Raw genomic sequence first — 21148 nt, forward strand, 5'->3', positions numbered from 1 at the left:
TAGTCTCTCATCAGGACTAGAATACTGCTGGTATCACAAGTGGCATCTGCCACGGCAGCATTACAGTTTGTAGTCTTTAAACCTGGAAGTACTGCAGTTTGTAGTCTTTAAACCTGGAAGTACTGCAGTTTGTAGTCTTTAAAGTACTGCAGTTTGTAGTCTTTAAAGTACTGCAGTTTATAGTCTTTGAAGGTAGAAGTATTGCAGTTTGTAGACTTTAAACCTGGAAGTACTGCAGTTTGTACTCTTTAAACCTGGAAGTACTGCAGTTTGTAGTCTTTAAACCTGGAAGTACTGCAGTTTGTAGTCTTTAAAGTACTGCAGTTTGTAGTCTTTAAACCTGGAAGTACTGCAGTTTGTAGTCTTTAAACCTGGAAGTACTGCAGTTTGTAGTCTTTGAGGCTGGAAGTACTGCAGTTTGTAGTCTTTGAGGCTGGAAGTACTGCAGTTTGTAGTCTTTAAAGTACTGCAGTTTGTAGTCTTTAAAGTACTGCAGTTTATAGTCTTTGAAGGTAGAAGTATTGCAGTTTGTAGACTTTAAACCTGGAAGTACTGCAGTTTGTACTCTTTAAACCTGGAAGTACTGCAGTTTGTAGTCTTTAAACCTGGAAGTACTGCAGTTTGTAGTCTTTAAAGTACTGCAGTTTGTAGTCTTTAAAGTACTGCAGTTTATAGTCTTTGAAGGTAGAAGTATTGCAGTTTGTAGACTTTAAACCTGGAAGTACTGCAGTTTGTAGTCTTTAAACCTGGAAGTACTGCAGTTTGTAGTCTTTGAGGCTGGAAGTACTGCAGTTTGTAGTCTTTGAGGCTGGAAGTACTGCAGTTTGTCGTCTTTAAACCTGGAAGTACTGCAGTTTGTATTCTTTAAAGTACTGCAGTTTGTAGTCTTTAAACCTGGAAGTACTGCAGTTTGTAGTCTTTAAAGTACTGCAGTTTGTAGTCTTTAAAGTACTGCAGTTTATAGTCTTTGAAGGTAGAAGTATTGCAGTTTGTAGACTTTAAACCTGGAAGTACTGCAGTTTGTACTCTTTAAACCTGGAAGTACTGCAGTTTGTAGTCTTTAAACCTGGAAGTACTGCAGTTTGTAGTCTTTGAGGCTGGAAGTACTGCAGTTTGTAGTCTTTAAACCTGGAAGTACTGCAGTTTGTATTCTTTAAAGTCCTGCAGTTTGTAGTCTTTAAACCTGGAAGTACTGCAGTTTGTAGTCTTTGAGGCTGGAAGTACTGCAGTTTGTAGTCTTTAAACCTGGAAGTACTGCAGTTAGTATTCTTTAAACCTGGAAGTACTGCAGTTTGTAGTCTTTGAGGCTGGAAGTACTGCAGTTTGTCGTCTTTAAAGTACTGCAGTTCTTAGTCTTTAAACCTGGAAGTACTGCAGTTTGCAGTCTTTGAAGGTAGAAGTACTGCAGTTTGTAGTCTTTGAGGCTGGAAGGACTGCAGTTTGTAGTCTTTAAACCTGGAAGTACTGCAGTTTGTATTCTTTAAACCTGGAAGTACTGCAGTTAGTATTCTTTAAACCTGGAAGTACTGCAGTTTGTAGTCTTTGAGGCTGGAAGTACTGCAGTTTGTAGTCTTTAAAGTACTGCAGTTCTTATGCAGTTAGTATTCTTTAAACCTGGAAGTACTGCAGTTTGTAGTCTTTGAGGCTGGAAGTACTGCAGTTTGTAGTCTTTAAAGTACTGCAGTTCTTAGTCTTTAAACCTGGAAGTACTGCAGTTTGCAGTCTTTGAAGGTAGAAGTACTGCAGTTTGCAGTCTTTGAAGGTAGAAGTACTGCAGTTTGTATCATGGTAACCACACAGACGAGTTGTTTTTGTAATTTTAATAAACGTTTTCTTTGTTTCTTAAATGTCTGTTAAACACAAGGACATTTTCAGTCAGGAGAAATAAACCAATCACAAACAAGTTATCATGTGACATCATACAGCAGGACCATCTGATTAGCTGGTCCCTCTTTAAAGGAAGACGACTGGTGGAGAGCAGTACAGGTGGGGGGGGGACGGGGGGGGGTCCACGTGGCACAATAGTGTGATTCACAGGTGAGGACACAGGTGAGTGTGTGTGAACAAAAACTGACGTAAACAAAGTTAACAGTTAACAGAAAAATGTAAAGACTAACGACTTCCTAACTCATTAACTAAAACCACTAATTCTTTATGTTCTTCACTAATTATTCATCTAATTAACTAACAAGCCTTCTGCTGCATCGACAAAATCAAGAAGCTCAAAGAGACGATAAATACCAATACTGTTGCCATGGTTACTAAAGCTAGCATCTGATTGGCTGTGGATTGCTTCCACCACAACAAATACGGAGACTGAGGGTTAACATGGCCGACAACACAAACCTGTTCCTGAACTGTTTTAAAACTGGATTATGAACTGGTTTGTGTTTATATAGTTAATCTGCTTCTAATCTGGATTGTGATGTGGTTTATCTCGTCTTGTTAACTGGTTTTCTGAACTGGTTTCTGCTCTTTTTCTAACTAGTTGTGTTTCTGATCCGGTTTTTGAGTGCTGTATGGACTTGTTTCTGGTCTGATGATGTTCAGGAACCGGTAACACTGTTTTTGAACAGCCAATCAGAGACTATTTCACCTGACGTTACATTTACAGAAGCCAATCAGAAGTTAACATGACTGTAATCTAAACTGAGTTTGATCTGTAATGATATTAATGTTGTAAAATAAAAAGTTATCATCAAGCACACAAATAAATAATCAAATAATAAATAAATAAATACAGTGGAATAAAGAAACCATTGATCAGTAAACACATCAGCTCTGTGATCAATAATTTAGTCTTCGTTTCATGCAGATTGATATGATGACGATGATGATGATGGAGGTAAAGATCCTCCTGCTGTCTGTTCTTCTTCACTCCATCCTCAGTGGTGGTGACATCAGAGTGTGTGTGCATGCTGATTGGTCGGTTTCAGGGTCAGTGTGTTTGAGTCAAAGCTGCAATGAGGCTGTTCAGAGAATCACATCAGAGAACATAAACAAAATGAACGTTGACACGAGTACTGGGGACACAAACAGAAAGAATTCAGAGGGTCATTGAATGCATCATGACACTGATGTGCTGGACTGGGGGGACTCAATAGTTTCATTAAAACATCTGGATTAGTGCAGCTGTGTGAATGTGTGTGTTTTGCTGGTGTGTCTATTTGTCATTGATTCGTAGTTTGAAGGAAACCCGTCCGGCGAACTTGTCTCTCTCGCTGCCGTCGGCGAGAGTGTTGGAGTTGATTTTACACTCGATGTTGATGTCCGTGTTCAGAGAGGCGTTCAGGAACTTCACAGCCACCAGCGGCTGAGTGTAGTTCACCTGAGACAAGAAACACATCAGACGGTGAACAGCATGACGTCACTGAGGACACATTCAGAGTATGAGAGGACACACTGCGCCGCAGTCTCAGTAGTATATGGAAGTACTATCATGTATCCACCGCCATGGATCTACTAGATCGACCGGATCCTCTGACAGAATTCAATTAATGACAGTAATAAACTTCAAACGAGAAAAGATGATCAAAGTGCTTTACAACAACGACATGTGAAGGCTCTCTGTGGTCCAGGTCCTGGTTGTCCAACGAGGGTCGACTCCTGGCCAACGTATAAATCTGTCTTCTCTCATCCAAGAGGCTTCTTCAGGTCTGACTGACTGGTGGGGAGTCCAAAGGTAAAGTAGCTCAGTCCCAGTCCAGCAAAGGTTTTGTATGTAGCCAGACGCCGCCTCCCTCCGTGCCACTAGATGGCACTGTGCCAGGCTACCGACACGCTGCTGCCGGGCAGCGCCGTGCACACCTTTATATTCAGGCGGGTGGCCTCCCCTCACCCCATCTGGTGGTGGTGGCCGCAGCTTGGCGTGCCAGAGCTCAGTGTCTGGCTTGGTGGGACCATTTTGAGCTCAGTTCACGTAGAGCAGGTGGATTTTCCCATGGTTCCATCTGTTCGACAGGCGTTTTGAGCTCGTCTGTGTTCACAGCAGCAGCAGTGCTGCCTCTGATGGACGCTTTTTTGTTTTTTGAAGAATGATGCAAGTTCTTCACAGTTTGGTGTAGAGAACTGCGGGCAGGGGGCGCTGCTGAGCAGCTGGTCAGTAGTGGAGAATAATAACCGAGATTTCCCAGCATTCTCTGTAATAATCTTGACTTTCAAAACTTTTAACTAGATTAATGAATCGATCAATATGAGGCTGATCGACTGACTCGGGTCCAAGATAAGAATCTACTGAAAGGATCCTCAAACTGTCAGTAAAGACTGAAATATCTGCTGACAGATTTATTAGATCTACTCACATAGAATCCAGTCACATAGAGGTCAAACAGATCAACATCCATGGATCTCTTAAATCTATTAATGTGGATCAACTGGCTCTGCAGACATGGTGTGAATGGCTATGGGGAGGGGCCTCAGGACTGCAGCGGCTGGTAAGGTGTCACAGACCACCCCCCCTCCTCCCCCATGGATGGCGTCTTTCTCTCCTCTTTCAAACATCAGTCTTCTCTGGCCACAGAATGTTTTGTCCTCAGGTGAGTGGCCCTTGTTCTTCAGGTGTAGGTGGACTGTTGAGTCCTGACCTGAGCATCCAGCTTAACATCCATCCACACCATGACTCATCTGACCCACATGATGACCCAGTGGATCAACGATCCTGCAGGAGGATCAAAACCTGGGACTCCCCACCGGTTAGTCAGAACTGAAGAATCCTCTTGAATGAGAGGTGGAGCACCTTCTAGAACCACTTTGAAGTCTGCTAACATGTCATTTTGAATGATGTCAATGAAGAGCGCCACCCGGAGGATTACTGCTGCACTCACTGCGTAGTTTTATTCAGTGTGCATGTTTAGAGGAGTCCATGAGTGTTACCTGAGCTTTCTTGCCATAATACGGGTAGTACATGAGGTTGAAGGTTCCATTCGGAGGATAATAAGCCAGAGGTCCGATCTTATCACTGTCCTCCCTCTGCACGCACACACACACACACACACAGATCAGTACTTCATCAATACGTTCAGATGAGTCATCAATAACTTGTCATACAGTAACTTTAAATGGAGTTTTTAACTTGATTTAACTTTTCCCGGCACACCCACCCTCTCCCTGACCTCCTGACCCCCTCCCACCTGTTGGGGTTAGGGCCCCCTGCAGACCTCTACAGGTACTGTGGGGGGTCTGTGATTGGCTCAGGTGACACTACTCCAGAGACCAACCCCCGAACCACGTTTCATCCTCCACCAGCCGAAATACACCACAAATCTTTACTTCACTTTACTGCGTTTCTTTACTTCAGACTACTGCGTTTCTTTACTACACTACTGCGTTTCTTTACTACACTACTGCGTTTCTCTACTACACTACTGCGTTTCTTTACTACACTACTGCATTTCTCTACTACACTACTGCGTTTCTCTACTTCACACTACTGCATTTCTCTACTTCACACTACTGTGTTTCTCTACTTCACTCTACTGCGTTTCTTTACTACACTCTACTGCGTTTCTTTACTTCACTTTACTGTGTTTCTTTACACACTTTACTGCGTTTCTTTACTTCACTTTACTGCGTTTCTTTACACACTTTACTGCGTTTCTTTACTTCACTTTACTGCGTTTCTTTACTTCACTTTACTGCATCTCTTTACTTCACTTTACTGCGTCTCTTTACTTCACTCTACTGCGTTTCTTTACTTCAGACTACTGCGTTTCTTTACTACACTACTGCGTTTCTCTACTACACTACTGCGTTTCTTTACTACACTACTGCATTTCTCTACTACACTACTGCGTTTCTCTACTTCACACTACTGCATTTCTCTACTTCACACTACTGTGTTTCTCTACTTCACTCTACTGCGTTTCTTTACTACACTCTACTGCGTTTCTTTACTTCACTTTACTGTGTTTCTTTACACACTTTACTGCGTTTCTTTACTTCACTTTACTGCGTTTCTTTACACACTTTACTGCGTCTCTTTACTTCACTTTACTGCGTCTCTTTACTTCACTTTACTGCGTTTCTTTACACACTTTACTGCGTTTCTTTACTTCACTTTACTGTGTTTCTTTACTTCACTTTACTGCGTTTCTTTACTTCACTTTACTGCGTTTCTTTACACACTTTACTGCGTTTCTTTACTTCACTTTACTGCGTTTCTTTACTTCACTTTACTGCGTTTCTTTACACACTTTACTGCGTTTCTTTACTTCACTTTACTGCGTTTCTTTACTTCACTTTACTGCGTCTCTCTACTACACTACTGCGTTTCTTTACTACACTTTACTGCGTTTCTTTACACACTTTACTGCGTTTCTTTACTTCACTCTACTGTGTTTCTCTACTTCACTCTACTGCGTTTCTTTACTTCACTTTACTGCGTTTCTTTACACACTTTACTGCGTTTCCTTACTTCACTTTACTGCGTTTCCTTACTTCACTTTACTGCGTCTCTTTACTTCACTTTACTGCGTTTCTTTACTTCACTTTACTGCGTTTCTTTACACACTTTACTGCGTTTCTTTACTTCACTTTACTGCGTTTCTTTACTTCACTTTACTGCGTTTCTTTACACACTTTACTGCGTTTCTTTACTTCACTTTACTGCGTTTCTTTACTTCACTTTACTGCGTCTCTCTACTACACTACTGCGTTTCTTTACTACACTTTACTGCGTTTCTTTACACACTTTACTGCGTTTCTTTACTTCACTCTACTGTGTTTCTCTACTTCACTCTACTGCGTTTCTTTACTTCACTTTACTGCGTTTCTTTACACACTTTACTGCGTTTCCTTACTTCACTTTACTGCGTTTCCTTACTTCACTTTACTGCGTCTCTTTACTTCACTTTACTGCGTTTCTTTACTTCACTTTACTGCGTTTCTTTACACACTTTACTGCGTTTCTTTACACACTTTACTGCGTTTCTTTACTTCACTTTACTGCGTTTCTTTACACACTTTACTGCGTTTCTTTACTTCACTCTACTGCGTTTCTCTACTTCACTCTACTGCGTTTCTTTACTTCACTTTACTGCGTTTCTTTACACACTTTACTGTGTTTCCTTACTTCACTTTACTGCGTCTCTTTACTTCACTTTACTGCGTCTCTTTACTTCACTTTACTGCGTTTCTTTACACACTTTACTGCGTTTCTTTACTTCACTCTACTGCGTTTCTCTACTTCACTCTACTGCGTTTCTTTACTTCACTTTACTGCGTTTCTTTACACACTTTACTGTGTTTCTTTACACACTTTACTGCGTTTCTTTACACACTTTACTGCGTTTCTTTACTTCACTTTACTGCGTTTTTTTACTTCACTTTACTGCGTTTCTTTACACACTTTACTGCGTTTCTTTACTTCACTCTACTGCGTTTCTCTACTTCACTCTACTGCGTTTCTTTACTTCACTTTACTGCGTTTCTTTACACACTTTACTGTGTTTCCTTACTTCACTTTACTGCGTCTCTTTACTTCACTTTACTGCGTTTCTTTACACACTTTACTGCGTTTCTTTACTTCACTCTACTGCGTTTCTCTACTTCACTCTACTGCGTTTCTTTACTTCACTTTACTGCGTTTCTTTACACACTTTACTGCGTTTCCTTACTTCACTTTACTGCGTTTCCTTACTTCACTTTACTGCGTCTCTTTACTTCACTTTACTGCGTCTCTTTACTGCACCGCTGTGTATTGGACTCACTCGCTGATCAATATGATAATTGGGCCAACTGTCGTCATGGGGACATCAGGTGTTCTACGTTCTACCGTCCTCCTTCTCTACTGTTCTTACCCACTGATCTTTCTCCACTTTGTACCTCTGAAGATGGAGGGATGAAGAGAAGAGACGGAGGGTTTAACAGACAGACAGACGGACAGGCAGACAGACAGACGGACAGACGGACAGACGGACAGTCAGACGGACAGACAGACGGACAGACGGACAGACAGGCAGACAGACAGACGGACAGACAGACAGACAGACGGACAGACAGACAGACAGGTGTGCAGACAGACAGACGGACAGACAGACAGACAGACAGACAGACAGGCAGACAGGTGTGCAGACAGTCAGACAGACAGACAGACGGACAGATGGACAGACAGACAGGTGTGCAGACAGACAGACGGACAGACAGACAGACGGACAGGCAGACAGTCAGACAGACGACAGACGGACAGACAGACAGACAGACGGACAGACAGACAGATGGACAGACAGACAGGTGTGCAGACAGACAGGCTAACAGACAGACAGACAGACAGACAGACGGACAGACAGATGCAGACCTTGGCTCCACAGGTGACATAAGGAGACTGGCCGTCCTTCCCTGGTAACATACCGATGACCTGGAGAGGCAGACAGGTGGACAGACAGACAGGTGGACAGTAAAGGACAGGACTGCACTTTGATCTTTAGCACAGTCATACGATCAGAAGTGTTTGTGTGTGTGAGTCCGACCCCTCAACCAAACATCAGTCACAAAGCCATTGTTTAAGAGTTTATACAGTACCCCCCCCCCCCTTTGATGGTTTACCCTTTTATTGCTTTATAAATCAATCATGGTCAATAAAATGTGGCTCTCTGAACAGAAAAAAGTATTTGAAAAAACTCTTTGATGTCAAAGTGAAAACAGATTTCTATAAAGTTAATGAAAGAAAATGATATAAATGAAAACAATTGTTTGCATAATTATCCCCCCCCCCCTTTAATTTAATGGTCTAATTCAACAGAGGTCCATCAAATTGTTGCCAATAGTCTCACAATTAGTGGAATGAAGCTCACCTGAGTGGGGTGCGTGTGTTTCAAGTGATTAAAACACCTGTCTGAAGGGTCCAGAGCGGCTGATCAGTATTCCTGGCTAACATTACACCATGAAGACTCTACGCAGCTCAGGGGAGGGTTACTGAGAAGCACAATTCAGGGGATGGCCCTGAACAACCCCCGGAGTTCAGTGAAGGCAATTATCAAGACATGGAAGGAATATGGCCCTTAGACCAGGCCGCCCTCGTAGACTGAAACCACCAAGACCCCTACAGCTCCTCTGAAGGAGCTACAAGCTTCAGCTGCTGAGATGGGAGAGACTGTGCATGTGGCAGCCGCTGCCCGGGTTCTTCACCGTCAGAGCTTTATGGGAGAGCGGCAACGAGGAGGCCACTGTTAAAGAAAAGTCAGATTAGATCTCGACTAGAGTTCACCAAAAAGCACGTGGAGGACTCCGTGGTCAAGTGGAAGAAGATTCTGGTCTGATGAGACCAAAATTGAGCTTTTTGTTCATCAGACAAGACGTCATGTTTGGCAGAAACCAAACACTGCACACCACCAAAAACACACCCTCCCCACTGTGAAGCATGGTGGGGGCAGCATCATGCTGTGGGGATGTTTCCCAGCAGCTGGACCTGGAAGGCTCGTAAAGACAGGGGGCAGAATGAATGCTGCAAAATCCACTGAAATCCTGGGGGGGCAATCTTTTTCAGTCTGCAAGAGAACTACGAGAAGATTTATTTTCCAGTGAGACAATGATCCAAAACATACTGCGAAAGCTACACAGGCATGGTTAAAAAGAACCAGGTACATGTTCTGGAGCGGCCGAGTCAAAGCCCAGACCTCAACCCTGTAGAGAATCTGTGGCTGGACTTGAAAAGGGCTGTTCATGCCCGATACCCGCACAGCCTGACAGAGCTTGAGCAGTTTTGGAAAGAAGAATGGGTTAAAACTGCAGTGGGCAGATGTGGAAGACTGACTGAGACCTATCCACAGCAGCCGAAGGTGCATCTACTAAATACTGACCTGGGGGGGTGAATAATTATGCAAACAATTGTTTTCATTTATATTATTTTCTTTCATTAACATTACTTTATAGACATCTGTTTTCACTTTGACATTAAAGAGTTTTTTCCAATAAATCTTTATTAAAAAAGCTACATTTTATTGACCATGATTGATTTATAAAGCAATACTTATGACAGACACTATAAGCCCCATCCAGCCTGGACGGCTGCTGGTCGATGTGACGTTAACAGTGGCTCTGCTCAGTGGTTTCACGTCTGCGGGTCATTTCTCTCCTCGGTAATGACTACAGACACAGTGAGCACCTGTCTACTGTAACCTGGCTGCTCCGTCAGACGTCAACATACCCGGTTCAGTTTGATGAGGATGCAGGGCTGACCTCTGCTGTAACCATAGAAACGATCCGAAATCCCAGAACAGTCCTCCAACATCGTCCGATTGAACTGACAGGAGCGCTTGGGATTGTTCCTGACCTGCAGGGAGACAAACAGAGACAGAAAGCTAGAGACCCAAAAAGACAGAGACAGACAGACAGACAGACAGACAGACAGACAGACAGGTTTACCTCTCCACTGTCCTCTTGAATGAAGTATTGATCTGGTGGACAGTTATCATTGGTCTGAACCTGATAGCTGTCGTTGTACGCTGCAGACAGACAGACAGGTAGAGAGACAGTCAGGTAAAGAGCAACATATAAAACATGACTGATATTGATTAGGACCATCAATAATCATCCATAGATGACATCATATCATTAAACAAGAAACATCTTACGGGACAGGAAGGTGTTGAGGTTTTGGATGAAGCCGTCCCAGCTCTCAGTGGCTGAGACAGAGAAACTGATCTCCAGCTGATTCCCCTTTGGACGAATCATCATCCCTAAAACACGAAGACAACTGCTCGTCAACCAATCACAGCCTGAGCCTCATTAAACAACCAGTCATCGCCAGGATGGATGTCTGTTTGTGGGAGTTAGTGTGTGTTGGGTGGAGTTAGTGTGTGTTGGGTGGAGTCAATGTGTGTTGGGTGGAATCAGGGTGTGCTGGGTGGAGTTAGCGTGTGTTGGGTGGAGTTAGCGTGTGTTGGGTGGAGTCAGTGTATGCTGGGTGGAGTTAGCGTGTGTTGGGTGCCTGCTGGGTGGAGCTGGGATGTTTCAGGGGTGTTTGTTTTTTCTACCTGGAGTGGCCAGGCGGTCCAGCCAGGTGGGCTCGTAGTCATCTGTGTTGAGTGTATGTTGGGTGGAGTCAGTGTGTGTTGGGTGGAGTCAGTGTGTGCTGGGTGGAGTCAGTGTGTGTTGGGTGGAGTCAGTGTATGCTGGGTGTATGTTGGGTGGAGTCAGGGTATGCTGGGTGGAGTCAGTGTGTGCTGGGTGGAGTCAGTGTATGCTGGGTGTATGTTGGGTGGAGTCAGGGTATGCTGGGTGGAGTCAGGGTATGCTGGGTGTATGTTGGGTGGAGTCAGGGTATGCTGGGTGGAGTCAGGATGTGTTGGGTGGAGTCAGTGTATGTTGGGTGGAGTCAGTGTATGCTGGGTGGAGTCAGGGTGTGTTGGGTGGAGTCAGTGTGTGCTGGGTGGAGTCAGGATGTGTTGGGTGTATGTTGGGTGGAGTCAGGGTATGCTGGGTGGAGTCAGGGTGTGTTGGGTGGAGTTAGTGTATGCTGGGTGTATGCTGGGTGGAGTCAGGGTGTGTTGGGTGGAGTCAGTGTATGCTGGGTGGAGTCAGGGTGTGTTGGGTGGAGTCAGGGTGTGTTGGGAGGAGTCAGGGTGTGTTGGGTGGAGTCAGTGTATGCTGGGTGGAGTCAGGATGTGTTGGGTGGAGTCAGTGTATGCTGGGTGGAGTCAGGGTGTGTTGGGTGGAGTTAGTGTATGCTGGGTGTGTGTTGGGTGGAGTCAGGGTGTGTTGGGAGGAGTCAGGGTGTGTTGGGTGGAGTCAGGGTGTGTTGGGTGTATGTTGGGTGGAGTCAGTGTATGTTGGGTGGAGTCAGGGTGTGTTGGGAGGAGTCTGGGTGTGTTGGGTGGAGTCAGTGTATGCTGGGTGGAGTCAGGATGTGTTGGGTGGAGTCAGTGTATGCTGGGTGGAGTCAGGGTGTGTTGGGTGGAGTCAGTGTATGCTGGGTGGAGTCAGGGTGTGTTGGGAGGAGTCAGGGTGTGTTGGGTGGAGTCAGGGTGTGTTGGGTGTATGTTGGGTGGAGTCAGTGTATGTTGGGTGGAGTCAGGGTGTGTTGGGAGGAGTCTGGGTGTGTTGGGTGGAGTCAGTGTATGCTGGGTGGAGTCAGGGTGTGTTGGGAGGAGTCTGGGTGTGTTGGGTGGAGTCAGCGTATGCTGGGTGGAGTCAGGATGTGTTGGGTGGAGTCAGTGTATGCTGGGTGGAGTCAGGATGTGTTGGGTGGAGTTAGCGTGTGTTGGGTGGAGTTAGTGTGTGTTGGGTGGAGTCAGGGTGTGTTGGGTGGAGTCAGTGTATGCTGGGTGGAGTTAGCGTGTGTTGGGTGGAGTCAGTGTATGCTGGGTGGAGTTAGCGTGTGTTGGGTGGAGTTAGCGTGTGTTGGGTGGAGTTAGCGTATGCTGGGTGGAGTCAGTGTATGTTGGGTGGAGTCAGTGTATGCTGGGTGGAGTCAGGGTGTGTTGGGTGGAGTCAGGGTATGCTGGGTGGAGTCAGTGTATGCTGGGTGGAGTCAGGGTGTGTTGGGTGGAGTCAGTGTATGCTGGGTGGAGTCAGGGTGTGCTGGGTGGAGCTGGGATGTTTCAGGGGTGTTTGTTTTTTCTACCTGGAGTGGCCAGGCGGTCCTGCCAGGTGGGCTTGTAGTCGTCGAGCGTCAGCAGCATGATGTACATGGTGAGAACAAACATCCCTGCCAGAAACAGGTAGAAGACCAGGTAGAAGAGCAGGATCAGACCTGACGGGGGAGACGGGGGGGACAATATATTTTCATGAACAGTAACGTCCATCACATCCTGTCCTCCCCCACTCGTCCCCTCCTCCCTCTACATGTCATCTTTATAATCCTCTTGTGCTTAGCCCCGCCCCCTGCTGATGACCTAGATTCAGTGTGAATGGAGGAGGGGGAGGGGGGAGGACAGGGTGTAATCTCAGTGCGTCTCAGCTGTCTTCTCTTATTGGTTATTTTTTAGATACATTAACAGCTGTTCAGTTTTACAGATTCTAAATCATTTTTTACCTGGCAACAGAGAAACCTCCGCTCTGACTGGCTAACACCTCTTTAACCTCTGTTCTAATTACTACAGGTAACCATAGCAATATCACGAATGCTTCATGCAATGCTAACTCACTCAAGGACCCCTGGAACCCCTGAACTAATTCAAAGACTGCTCGTTCCTGATGCCCCTGAAACATCTGGGACCATTGGGACCTCCACAGGGAAGGACGTAGTACGTAGTGTCTTTAAATCTGACCTGGAGTCTGTTGGCGAGCTGAACCTGTTAAAGGCTTCCTCCTGCAGATTTAATGTCATCAAACGTGTCCTCTGCTGCAGATTAAACTGTTTGTCTAACAGGATCACATCGGTGCTGAGGACCAGTTTCTGATCCGCGTCCTGTCCCGGCTCTGAACATTGAGCCGTTGGCTGGGGGGGAGGTCCGCACACATTTCAAGGACGAACTGATAGTTATTCACATACGTCAGTGTGATCCAGCACTGTGCTGTCCGTTTACCTGAAGGTGTCAGGCCAGATGCCAACCAAACAAGAACAATGGTCTTATTCCATCAGATTAATTCAGACCTAAATAAAGACTGTCCGTATTATGATGTTTATCTTTTAGCATTAAAAGGTGCAAACCAGCCAGATTCTCATTAAATATGTGTGATTTCTGAACATTCCCCAGGAAGTCAGAAAGTCCTCTGATCATTACCGGCTTCAAGCGTCAGTTTGTAAAGTTAGCAGCTGTTGGGATCAGAGAAGGCCACCGAATGTTCAGCTGTTGGGTTGCTGGTCTGGCCTGAGTGCACCCTTTCTTCTTTCATCAGTTCTCACCGCGACAAAACCAACCAACATATTTGAATGTGTACTCAGAAAAAAGAGGCTTTTCAACAATGTTATTACTTCATGGTTATGCTAAATATTACCAAACACAGACATCAACTTTGATTGATCAACAACACTAACACTAACATTTGATTGGTGTCTGTGTGCTTTGGACAAATTAATGATATCAGACATGTCACATGTCATCTCTTCAGGATTCACAAGAGGGTCGCTTACCAGGCCACGTGATGTGATGTGATGTTACGTGAAGTGATGAAATGTGATGTTATGTGATGTGATGATGTGATGTTACGTGAAGTGATGAAATGTGATGTGAAGTGATGTGATGATGTGACGTTACGTGAAGTGATGAAATGTGATGTTATGTGATGATGTGATGTTACGTGAAGTGATGAAATGTGATGTGAAGTGATGAAATGTGATGTGATGTGACGTGAAGTGACGTGATGTGAAGTGATGTTATGTGAAGTGATGTGAAGTGATGTGAAGTGATGTGATGTGAAGTGATGTGAAGTGATGTGAAGTGATGTGACGTGATGTGATAGGATGGGATGCTAAGTGATGTGATGTGAAGTGATGTGAAGTGATGTGACGTGATGTGATAGGATGGGATGCTAAGTGATGTGATGTAAAGTGATGTGAAGTGATGTGATGTAAAGTGATGTGAAGTGATGTGATGTGAAGTGATGTGATGTGAAGTGATGTGAAGTGATGTGAAGTGATGTGATGTGAAGTGATGTGAAGTGATGTGATGTGATGTGAAGTGATGTGAAGTGATGTAAAGTGATGTGAAGTGATGTGAAGTGATGTGAAGTGAAGTGATGTGATGTGAAGTGATGTGATGTGATGTGAAGTGATGTGAAGTGATGTGAAGTGATGTGAAGTGATGAAATGTGATGTGAAGTGATGTGAAGTGATGAAATGTGATGTGATGTGAAGTGATGTGATGTGAAGTGATGTGCAGGAGCAATGCTAATGTTATTGAGTGTGTCATTTCTCTGTGTGTACGTTGTCCTGCTGACTCTGTTTTTTCATTCGGTATTGAAAACAAATCCCACCGACTCGTCATGTGACCTTTAAAGTGAAGTGCCACACACAGACATGACAGTGATATCCATCTGATTTATGAACATGTTGTACTGTCCCTTTAAGATGACATCAGTGAGGGTCCTCACAAGTATATTAATACCAACATGTGTGTGTTTGTGGGTGGATAGATTACAGTCCAATCAACCTCTTCTGTCTGCTTAATCCAGATTAACACACACCCACAGTAACACACACAGCAACACTTGCCTCTGATGTTGTTCGCTTCTGTTTATTGTGTGTAAGAGTGTGCCTTTGTGTGTGTGTGTGTGTGTGCATGTGCCCTTCATCCACTGTCCTGGTGCATGATGGGACATATGACATCAGCAGGGTGTAGTTATGTAAACCTGAGCAGACTTGAGTTTTCAGTATGTTATAATACAGACGGTTTGTGAGAACAGGTGTGTGTCAGGTGTGATCAGGAAGAAGATAGTCAGTCGGTCAATCTAGTGTTGTGTCACTGTGTTATCTCCCTTAAAACCAGGAAGTCTTGATCAGGCCAAATCAAGTCAGACCTACCAGAATCAGAACTAGACCACTGGCCTGAACTGGACTGTGTCCTGATAACTAGATCTATGTCCAGACCCCCCACAAAACCCTGCTGCCATATGTGGACAAGAGCCGGACCTCGTGTGGTCGTCTGGTCGTAGAACAGAACTGAGTGTTCCGACAGTCTGACAACTGCTGAAACAGTGACTGAATTAATAAATAAATTCTGATTAAATGCTTTATCAGAGTAAAAACAACAGTTTTACTGTGATGGGATAACATTCAGAAAGAGGCTACGCTTGTACTCAGAGAACTGGAGTTCCATCCAGTAACTAACATGTTCCTCACTGCAACCCTGGATCTAGTAGCACAAATATGTGAAGCTAACATTAGCATTAATACGCGCTAATTTCTCTGTTGTTGCTGCAAGAATCAACACAAAAGTCTTCATCTACTGTCACCATCTGAGGAAGAGGAGAGGCCGTGGATTACCTTGACTGAAGCGCAATGACGATCGATACCGACTTCAAACTGAGAGCCTGTAAGTTCTGTCATCTTTATGTTGCTTTATTGTTTATTCTGCTGGTTAACCTGTTGAATTTTGCGTTAGCATGTTCTGTGGCTAATGTGGCTAGTAGCATCTATTGTAGCCCACATGCTGGAGCCGTGTTGGACTGTTTAATATTGAGGACACTGAGGAATACTCTCGCTGTTAACCACAACTAGTTCTCAATGTGATTATACATTATTATATATTTTAATGTTTTATTTGTTAAATCTATTTATTTTATATAACTGTATATAAATGCAGAGAGTTTCTGAGATGTATATAAACACATCAGGATCCTAAAATTATTACTCATAGAAATTACAGACAGCCTCTTCAGTTAGTAGATCTCTCTCTCTCTCAGTGTCAGTGATGCTCGCTCGTCCTCTGTCAGCCATGTCCTCTTTGAAGGTCACTCTCTCTCTCTCTCTCTATTTATAATCTATGTCTCTCTCTCTTAAAGGGGGCTGCATGAATTATACTGAAAATAGGACAAGTGTGTGTGTCTGTGTCAGTGTGTGTGTTTGTGTGTGTTTGTGTGTGTGTGTGTCTGTGTCAGTGTGTGTGTTTGTGTGTGTGTGTCTGTGTGTGTCAGTGTGTGTCTGAGTCAGTGTGTGTTTGTGTGTGTGTGTGTCAGTGTGTGTGTGTGTGTCTGTGTCAGCGTGTGTTTGTATGTGTGTGTGTGTGTGTGTGTTTGTCTGTGTTTGTGTGTGTGTGTCAGTGTGTGTGTGTCAGTGTGTGTGTGTTTGTCTGTGTCAGCGTGTGTTTGTATGTGTGTGTGTGTGTGTGTGTGTGTGTGTTGTGATCACATTGAGGAACTACTTCAGTGTCTTTCCACACAGATTTTTGGAGATTCTTCAGGTGATTTACCTGCCTGACGTCACCTGTACGTTCTCTGGCTCCACCCGTACAGTGATGGAGCAGACGGGACTCGGAGGTCTGTTACAAAGGTTGAACCCTGACTGCGTTTGCAGCAGCTGAGTGTAAAAAGCAGAGGTCAGGCCAGTAACTGCAGTCTGTACCTGTCACTCAGAGCTGCTGGCAGTTAGCAGAGTTAGCGTTAGCGAGCCTGACAGGTGAGGGTGGAAGCAGACGAATTCAGCTGCAGCATCAACAGGTTTCTATTCTGACCTCCAGTGTCAGTTATTTACGCTGATGATGTTTCTGATTAATCATTTTGACATGTGGCTGGAGTCAGGAATGTCCTTAGAGTGACAAAACAAAACAAAACACGTTGCCGTGGTTACTAAATTCATCCACAATTAACCCAAAAATGAAAAGTGAATGAATTTAAACTGCAGGCTGTAACATCAGTTTTATCCTCCACACACGAACAGAGCGTGTCACAGAATTCTGAGCTGTCGTTTGTCGGTGAAATGCATCTTGGGAGTCGTAGTTAACTTCTCTATTTTTATCAAAGAAACAAATCTTTTCTAAAACAGTTATTCATCTTCTGATGATTCTCTACACGAGTTTCATGTTTATCAAAACTGTAGAAGAGACAACACTTCTGACACTTCTGACACTGGTGACACTGGTGCTACTGGTGACACTGGTGGTACTGGTAAAGCTAATGACAACAGCTGCACTGGTAAAACTGGGCACACCAGCAGCACTGAATGTAAAATGATGTAATGTTCACAGAAGTGATGGAAAAATGACTGTGTGTGTGTGTGAGTGTGTGTGTATATATGTGTATATATATATACACATATATACACACATATGTATATATATGTGTGTGTGTATATATATATGTGTGTATATATATGTATATATACATATACACACACACATATATACACATATATATGTATATATATATACATATATATGTGTGTGTGTGTGTGTATACATAATATGTGTGTGTATACATATATATGTGTGTGTATAAATATATATGTGTGTACACATTTTGCTCAGGATAGTTGCACTGATACTCATGCATTAGTGTTTGATGATGTAACAGATTAGTGCAGCAGGTTTGTGATGTGAAGCCACAGAGCTGCATGAACTGATGCTGGAGATTAATAATCTGACAGCTGATGGTATGAAGGACCTGTGGTGGTGTTCCTGATACTGAGGGAGCTGCTGAAGACCTCCACCATCTCATGCAGGGGGTGGGAGGGGTCGTCCATGACAAATTGTTATATGTAATGTAAGTAGTGTAATCAGTAATGCATTACTCCACACAGACAGTAACTAATTACTTTCAAAGACAGCTGAAAGTAATGTTAATGTCTGTTAACTCCCCCCCCCCCAGCCGCTCTGCACTCTGTCCTGGACTGTCCTCTGGACTCCACTGAGGATGTTAGCCAAGCTGACAACCCCTCCCACCCCCTGCATGACACAGTGGGGGCCCTGAGCAGCTCCTTCAGTATCAGACTGCTGCACCCACCCTGTAAGAGGAACCACCACAGGTCCTTCATTCATCAGCTGTCAGATTATTAAACTCCAGCATCGCTGAACATCAGACTGTGATGATGCTGTTTGACAAATTATACTCATATCCACACACTTTATTTTCCTTTTACAGTTTGAGCAATATTACACATCATTTACTGTTTTGTATGTTTTATTCTCCTGTGCAATGGCAGTAACACTTTTTATTATTATTTCTAATCTGAAGGCAGCTTACTTTTTTTCCACAGCTACTGGGGCGATACACACTGATGACACATATTTTATTTTTTTATATAGTCAAATTTCATTTTGCTTGTATAATATGTACACATATATACTCTACTTTTTATTTTGTATTTAGTTTTTTTCTCATGTTCTCTACCTCTGCTGCCATCTTTCTTCCCACTGTTATCACCTGCTGCTGTGATGCCCCAATTCCCCCGACTGGGGAAAAATAAAGTTTTATCTCATCTTATCTTTCCCTTTCACATCATATCAAGAGAGCTCAAGGCCCCTCCATGCTCAGGGGTCCCTACAGGCTCAGGGGTCCCTACAGGTTCAGGGGTCCCTACAGGCTCAGGGGTCCCTACAGGCTCAGGGGTCCCTCCATGTTCAGGGCCCCTTCATGCTCAGGGGCCCCTTCATGCTCAGGGGCCCCTTCATGCTCAGGGCCCCTTCATGCTCAGGGCCCACATCCTGGACATCCGCCCAGATCGCCTATATGTATGATTTCAAGATCAGCTGCAGGAATATGATCATCATTACTAGTTCCAGGTGTATGGTGAAAGCCGAGGCCCCTCCCTGGACAATAAATAACGATGGAAATAAAGTGACAGCATGTGAAAAGGACAGAGAGACAGAGAGGACAGAGACTTTTACTAACAGACAGACAGAGAGCGACAGAGAGAGATAGGACACAGATGGGGGGGCAGAGAGAGAAACAGAGAGGACACACACACACACACACACACACAGACAGAGAGTGGACAGACAGATAGAGAGAGAGAGGACACAGATGGGGGGGGGGCAGAGAGAGAAACAGAGAGGACACACACACACACACACAGACAGACAGAGAGTGGACAGGCAGATAGAGAGAGAGAGGACACAGATGGGGGGGGGGGGGGGGGCAGAGAGATAAAAAGAGAGGACAGAGATAGAGACAGAGACAGTGGACAGACAGAGGAAGGGACTCACCCCAGCTCGACGCCGTTCGGCCCATGAGCTCGTGAGTTCTCGGGTTCCAGAAGAATTCCCGCCACTCGCTCGAGCCTTTGCGGTCCTCCTCTTTGGTGCCGGACATGATGATGAAGAGGATGAAGATGGAGGTCGGTCCGTGTACTCAGACGGCGCGCGATGTTCCCGCTGTGACGGCACGAGCGTCCCGCCGCTGCTGCTGTGGTAATATTCGTGTTAAAATCGATCAGTGTCGGTGTATCGATCCGGCCGATCGATGATGGTCGCTGAGATCAGACGGACAGACAGAGAGAGAGACAGACGGAGAGACAGACAGGACGGGATCACTGCGGTTTACCTCCTCCTCCCCAACACCGTCTGACGTCACACACGCTCCCCTCACACCAATCACAGAGGGACATCATCGGGACAGACCCCGCCTCCTCCGACTGTGTGTGACGTGATGACAGAAGACGTTTTAAATGACCGGATGTGATGACGTCACTCACGTGTCTCTCACGCCAGTGTCAGAAACGGTTTTATGTGGTTTTGTCACCTGAGCGGCCTCTTTCATTTCACCTGTATCGATCATCATCATCATCATCCTCATCCTCATGAGATGTTGTCTCAGAATCTTTACAGGTGCGTCTCCCCAGCAGTGTTACTGCAGGCCAATCAGCTAACGACGCCCCTCTGAACCTGTATGTGATGAGATCAATCTTAACGAGCAATTAGCAATTAACAGACTCCTGCAGGTCAATATTAAAGAACCAATTAAAACCAAACTCAGCAGAAGACAGACAGACAGAGGCAGAGAGAGACAGACAGTGAGACAGACAGACAGAGACAGACAGACAGACAGACAGACACACAGACACACAGACAGAGAGCTAGTCAGCGGGAGAGAGACAGTGAGACAGAGAGACAGACAGAGAGAGAGACACACACACAGACAGACACACAGACACACAGACAGAGAGAGAGACAGTGAGACAGACAGAGAGAGAGAGACACACACACAGGCAGACAGACAGACAGAGAGAGAGACAGTGAGACAGACAGGGGTTCGGTTATTCCGTCAGGGAGGTCATGTGACAGATCACTTCACGTCTTCTTCCAGAAGACATGAAGCTGTCCCTCAGGTTGCCGTGGTGTCCACCTCCTCCATCTGTACAGAGCAGCAGTGGTGGACAGTGACGGAGGCAGACGCTTCCTGTCCTGCTGCTGCCTCCTGGTGGTCTCTTGTTTTAGAATTACTCATTTATTCATGTGAATTGATGCAATAATTATCGTGTCATAAGACAATGTGAGGACGTGTGAGACAGGTGATGACATCAGTGTCTCTCTGATTTGTTATCATGAACACGGGGAAGACCAAGGAGGTCATTGTGGACTTCAGGAGGTCCAGGAAGACGGATCACGCCCCCCTCCTCATGGACGGAGAAGTGGTGGAGAGGGCCACAGACTGTTTGTACCGCCTCCGTCAGGAAAGCGGTACAGGAACATCCGCACCCCCACCAACAGACTGAGGGACAGCTTCTTCCCCAGAGCTGTCAGAGCTATCACCCCCAGCAGCCCCCCACTGGAGAGAGAGACTGTGAGGACTGTGAACCACTGCACACCGCACTTTACACCTACACCCCCACCTGCAC

The 21148-nt window shown here is 45.0% G+C and overlaps 1 protein-coding gene across 2 annotated transcripts; it reads right to left on the bottom strand.

Annotated features, from left to right (window-relative positions):
• Positions 1-1844: 1844 nt before the first annotated feature.
• atp1b2a (ATPase Na+/K+ transporting subunit beta 2a) lies at positions 1845-19946 on the bottom strand. 2 transcript variants are annotated; one of them, XM_041964506.1, is made up of 10 exons: positions 19855-19946; positions 19518-19716; positions 12560-12688; positions 10569-10673; positions 10360-10439; positions 10142-10267; positions 8294-8353; positions 7797-7823; positions 4873-4968; positions 1845-3328 (listed from the first exon to the last, which is right to left on the bottom strand). In XM_041964506.1, the coding sequence occupies exons 2-10, from the start codon at positions 19621-19623 to the stop codon at positions 3164-3166; spliced, it is 894 nt and encodes a 297-aa protein (XP_041820440.1). In that variant the 5' UTR covers positions 19624-19716; positions 19855-19946; the 3' UTR covers positions 1845-3163. The 2 variants fall into 2 exon arrangements, with proteins under 2 accessions (XP_041820440.1, XP_041820441.1); XM_041964507.1 differs by lacking the exon at positions 7797-7823 and having other exon boundaries at positions 19518-19930.
• Positions 19947-21148: the final 1202 nt, after the last annotated feature.

The sequence above is a fragment of the Chelmon rostratus genome, chromosome 23 (assembly GCF_017976325.1).
Source record: "Chelmon rostratus isolate fCheRos1 chromosome 23, fCheRos1.pri, whole genome shotgun sequence".
In the NCBI taxonomy this organism is placed as follows: Eukaryota; Metazoa; Chordata; class Actinopteri; order Chaetodontiformes; family Chaetodontidae; genus Chelmon; species Chelmon rostratus.

Coding starts and splice junctions, on each gene's coding strand:
- atp1b2a (XM_041964506.1), bottom strand. CDS start 19,623: ATGTCCGGCACCAAAGAGGAGGACCGCAAAGGCTCGAGCGAGTGGCGG. Junction 10,268..10,359: donor TTCAAGAGGACAGTGGAGAG/GTAAACCTGTCT, acceptor GTCTCCCTGCAG/GTCAGGAACAATCCCAAGCG. Junction 3,329..4,872: donor ATTATGGCAAGAAAGCTCAG/GTAACACTCATG, acceptor TTCTTGTCTCAG/GTGAACTACACTCAGCCGCT.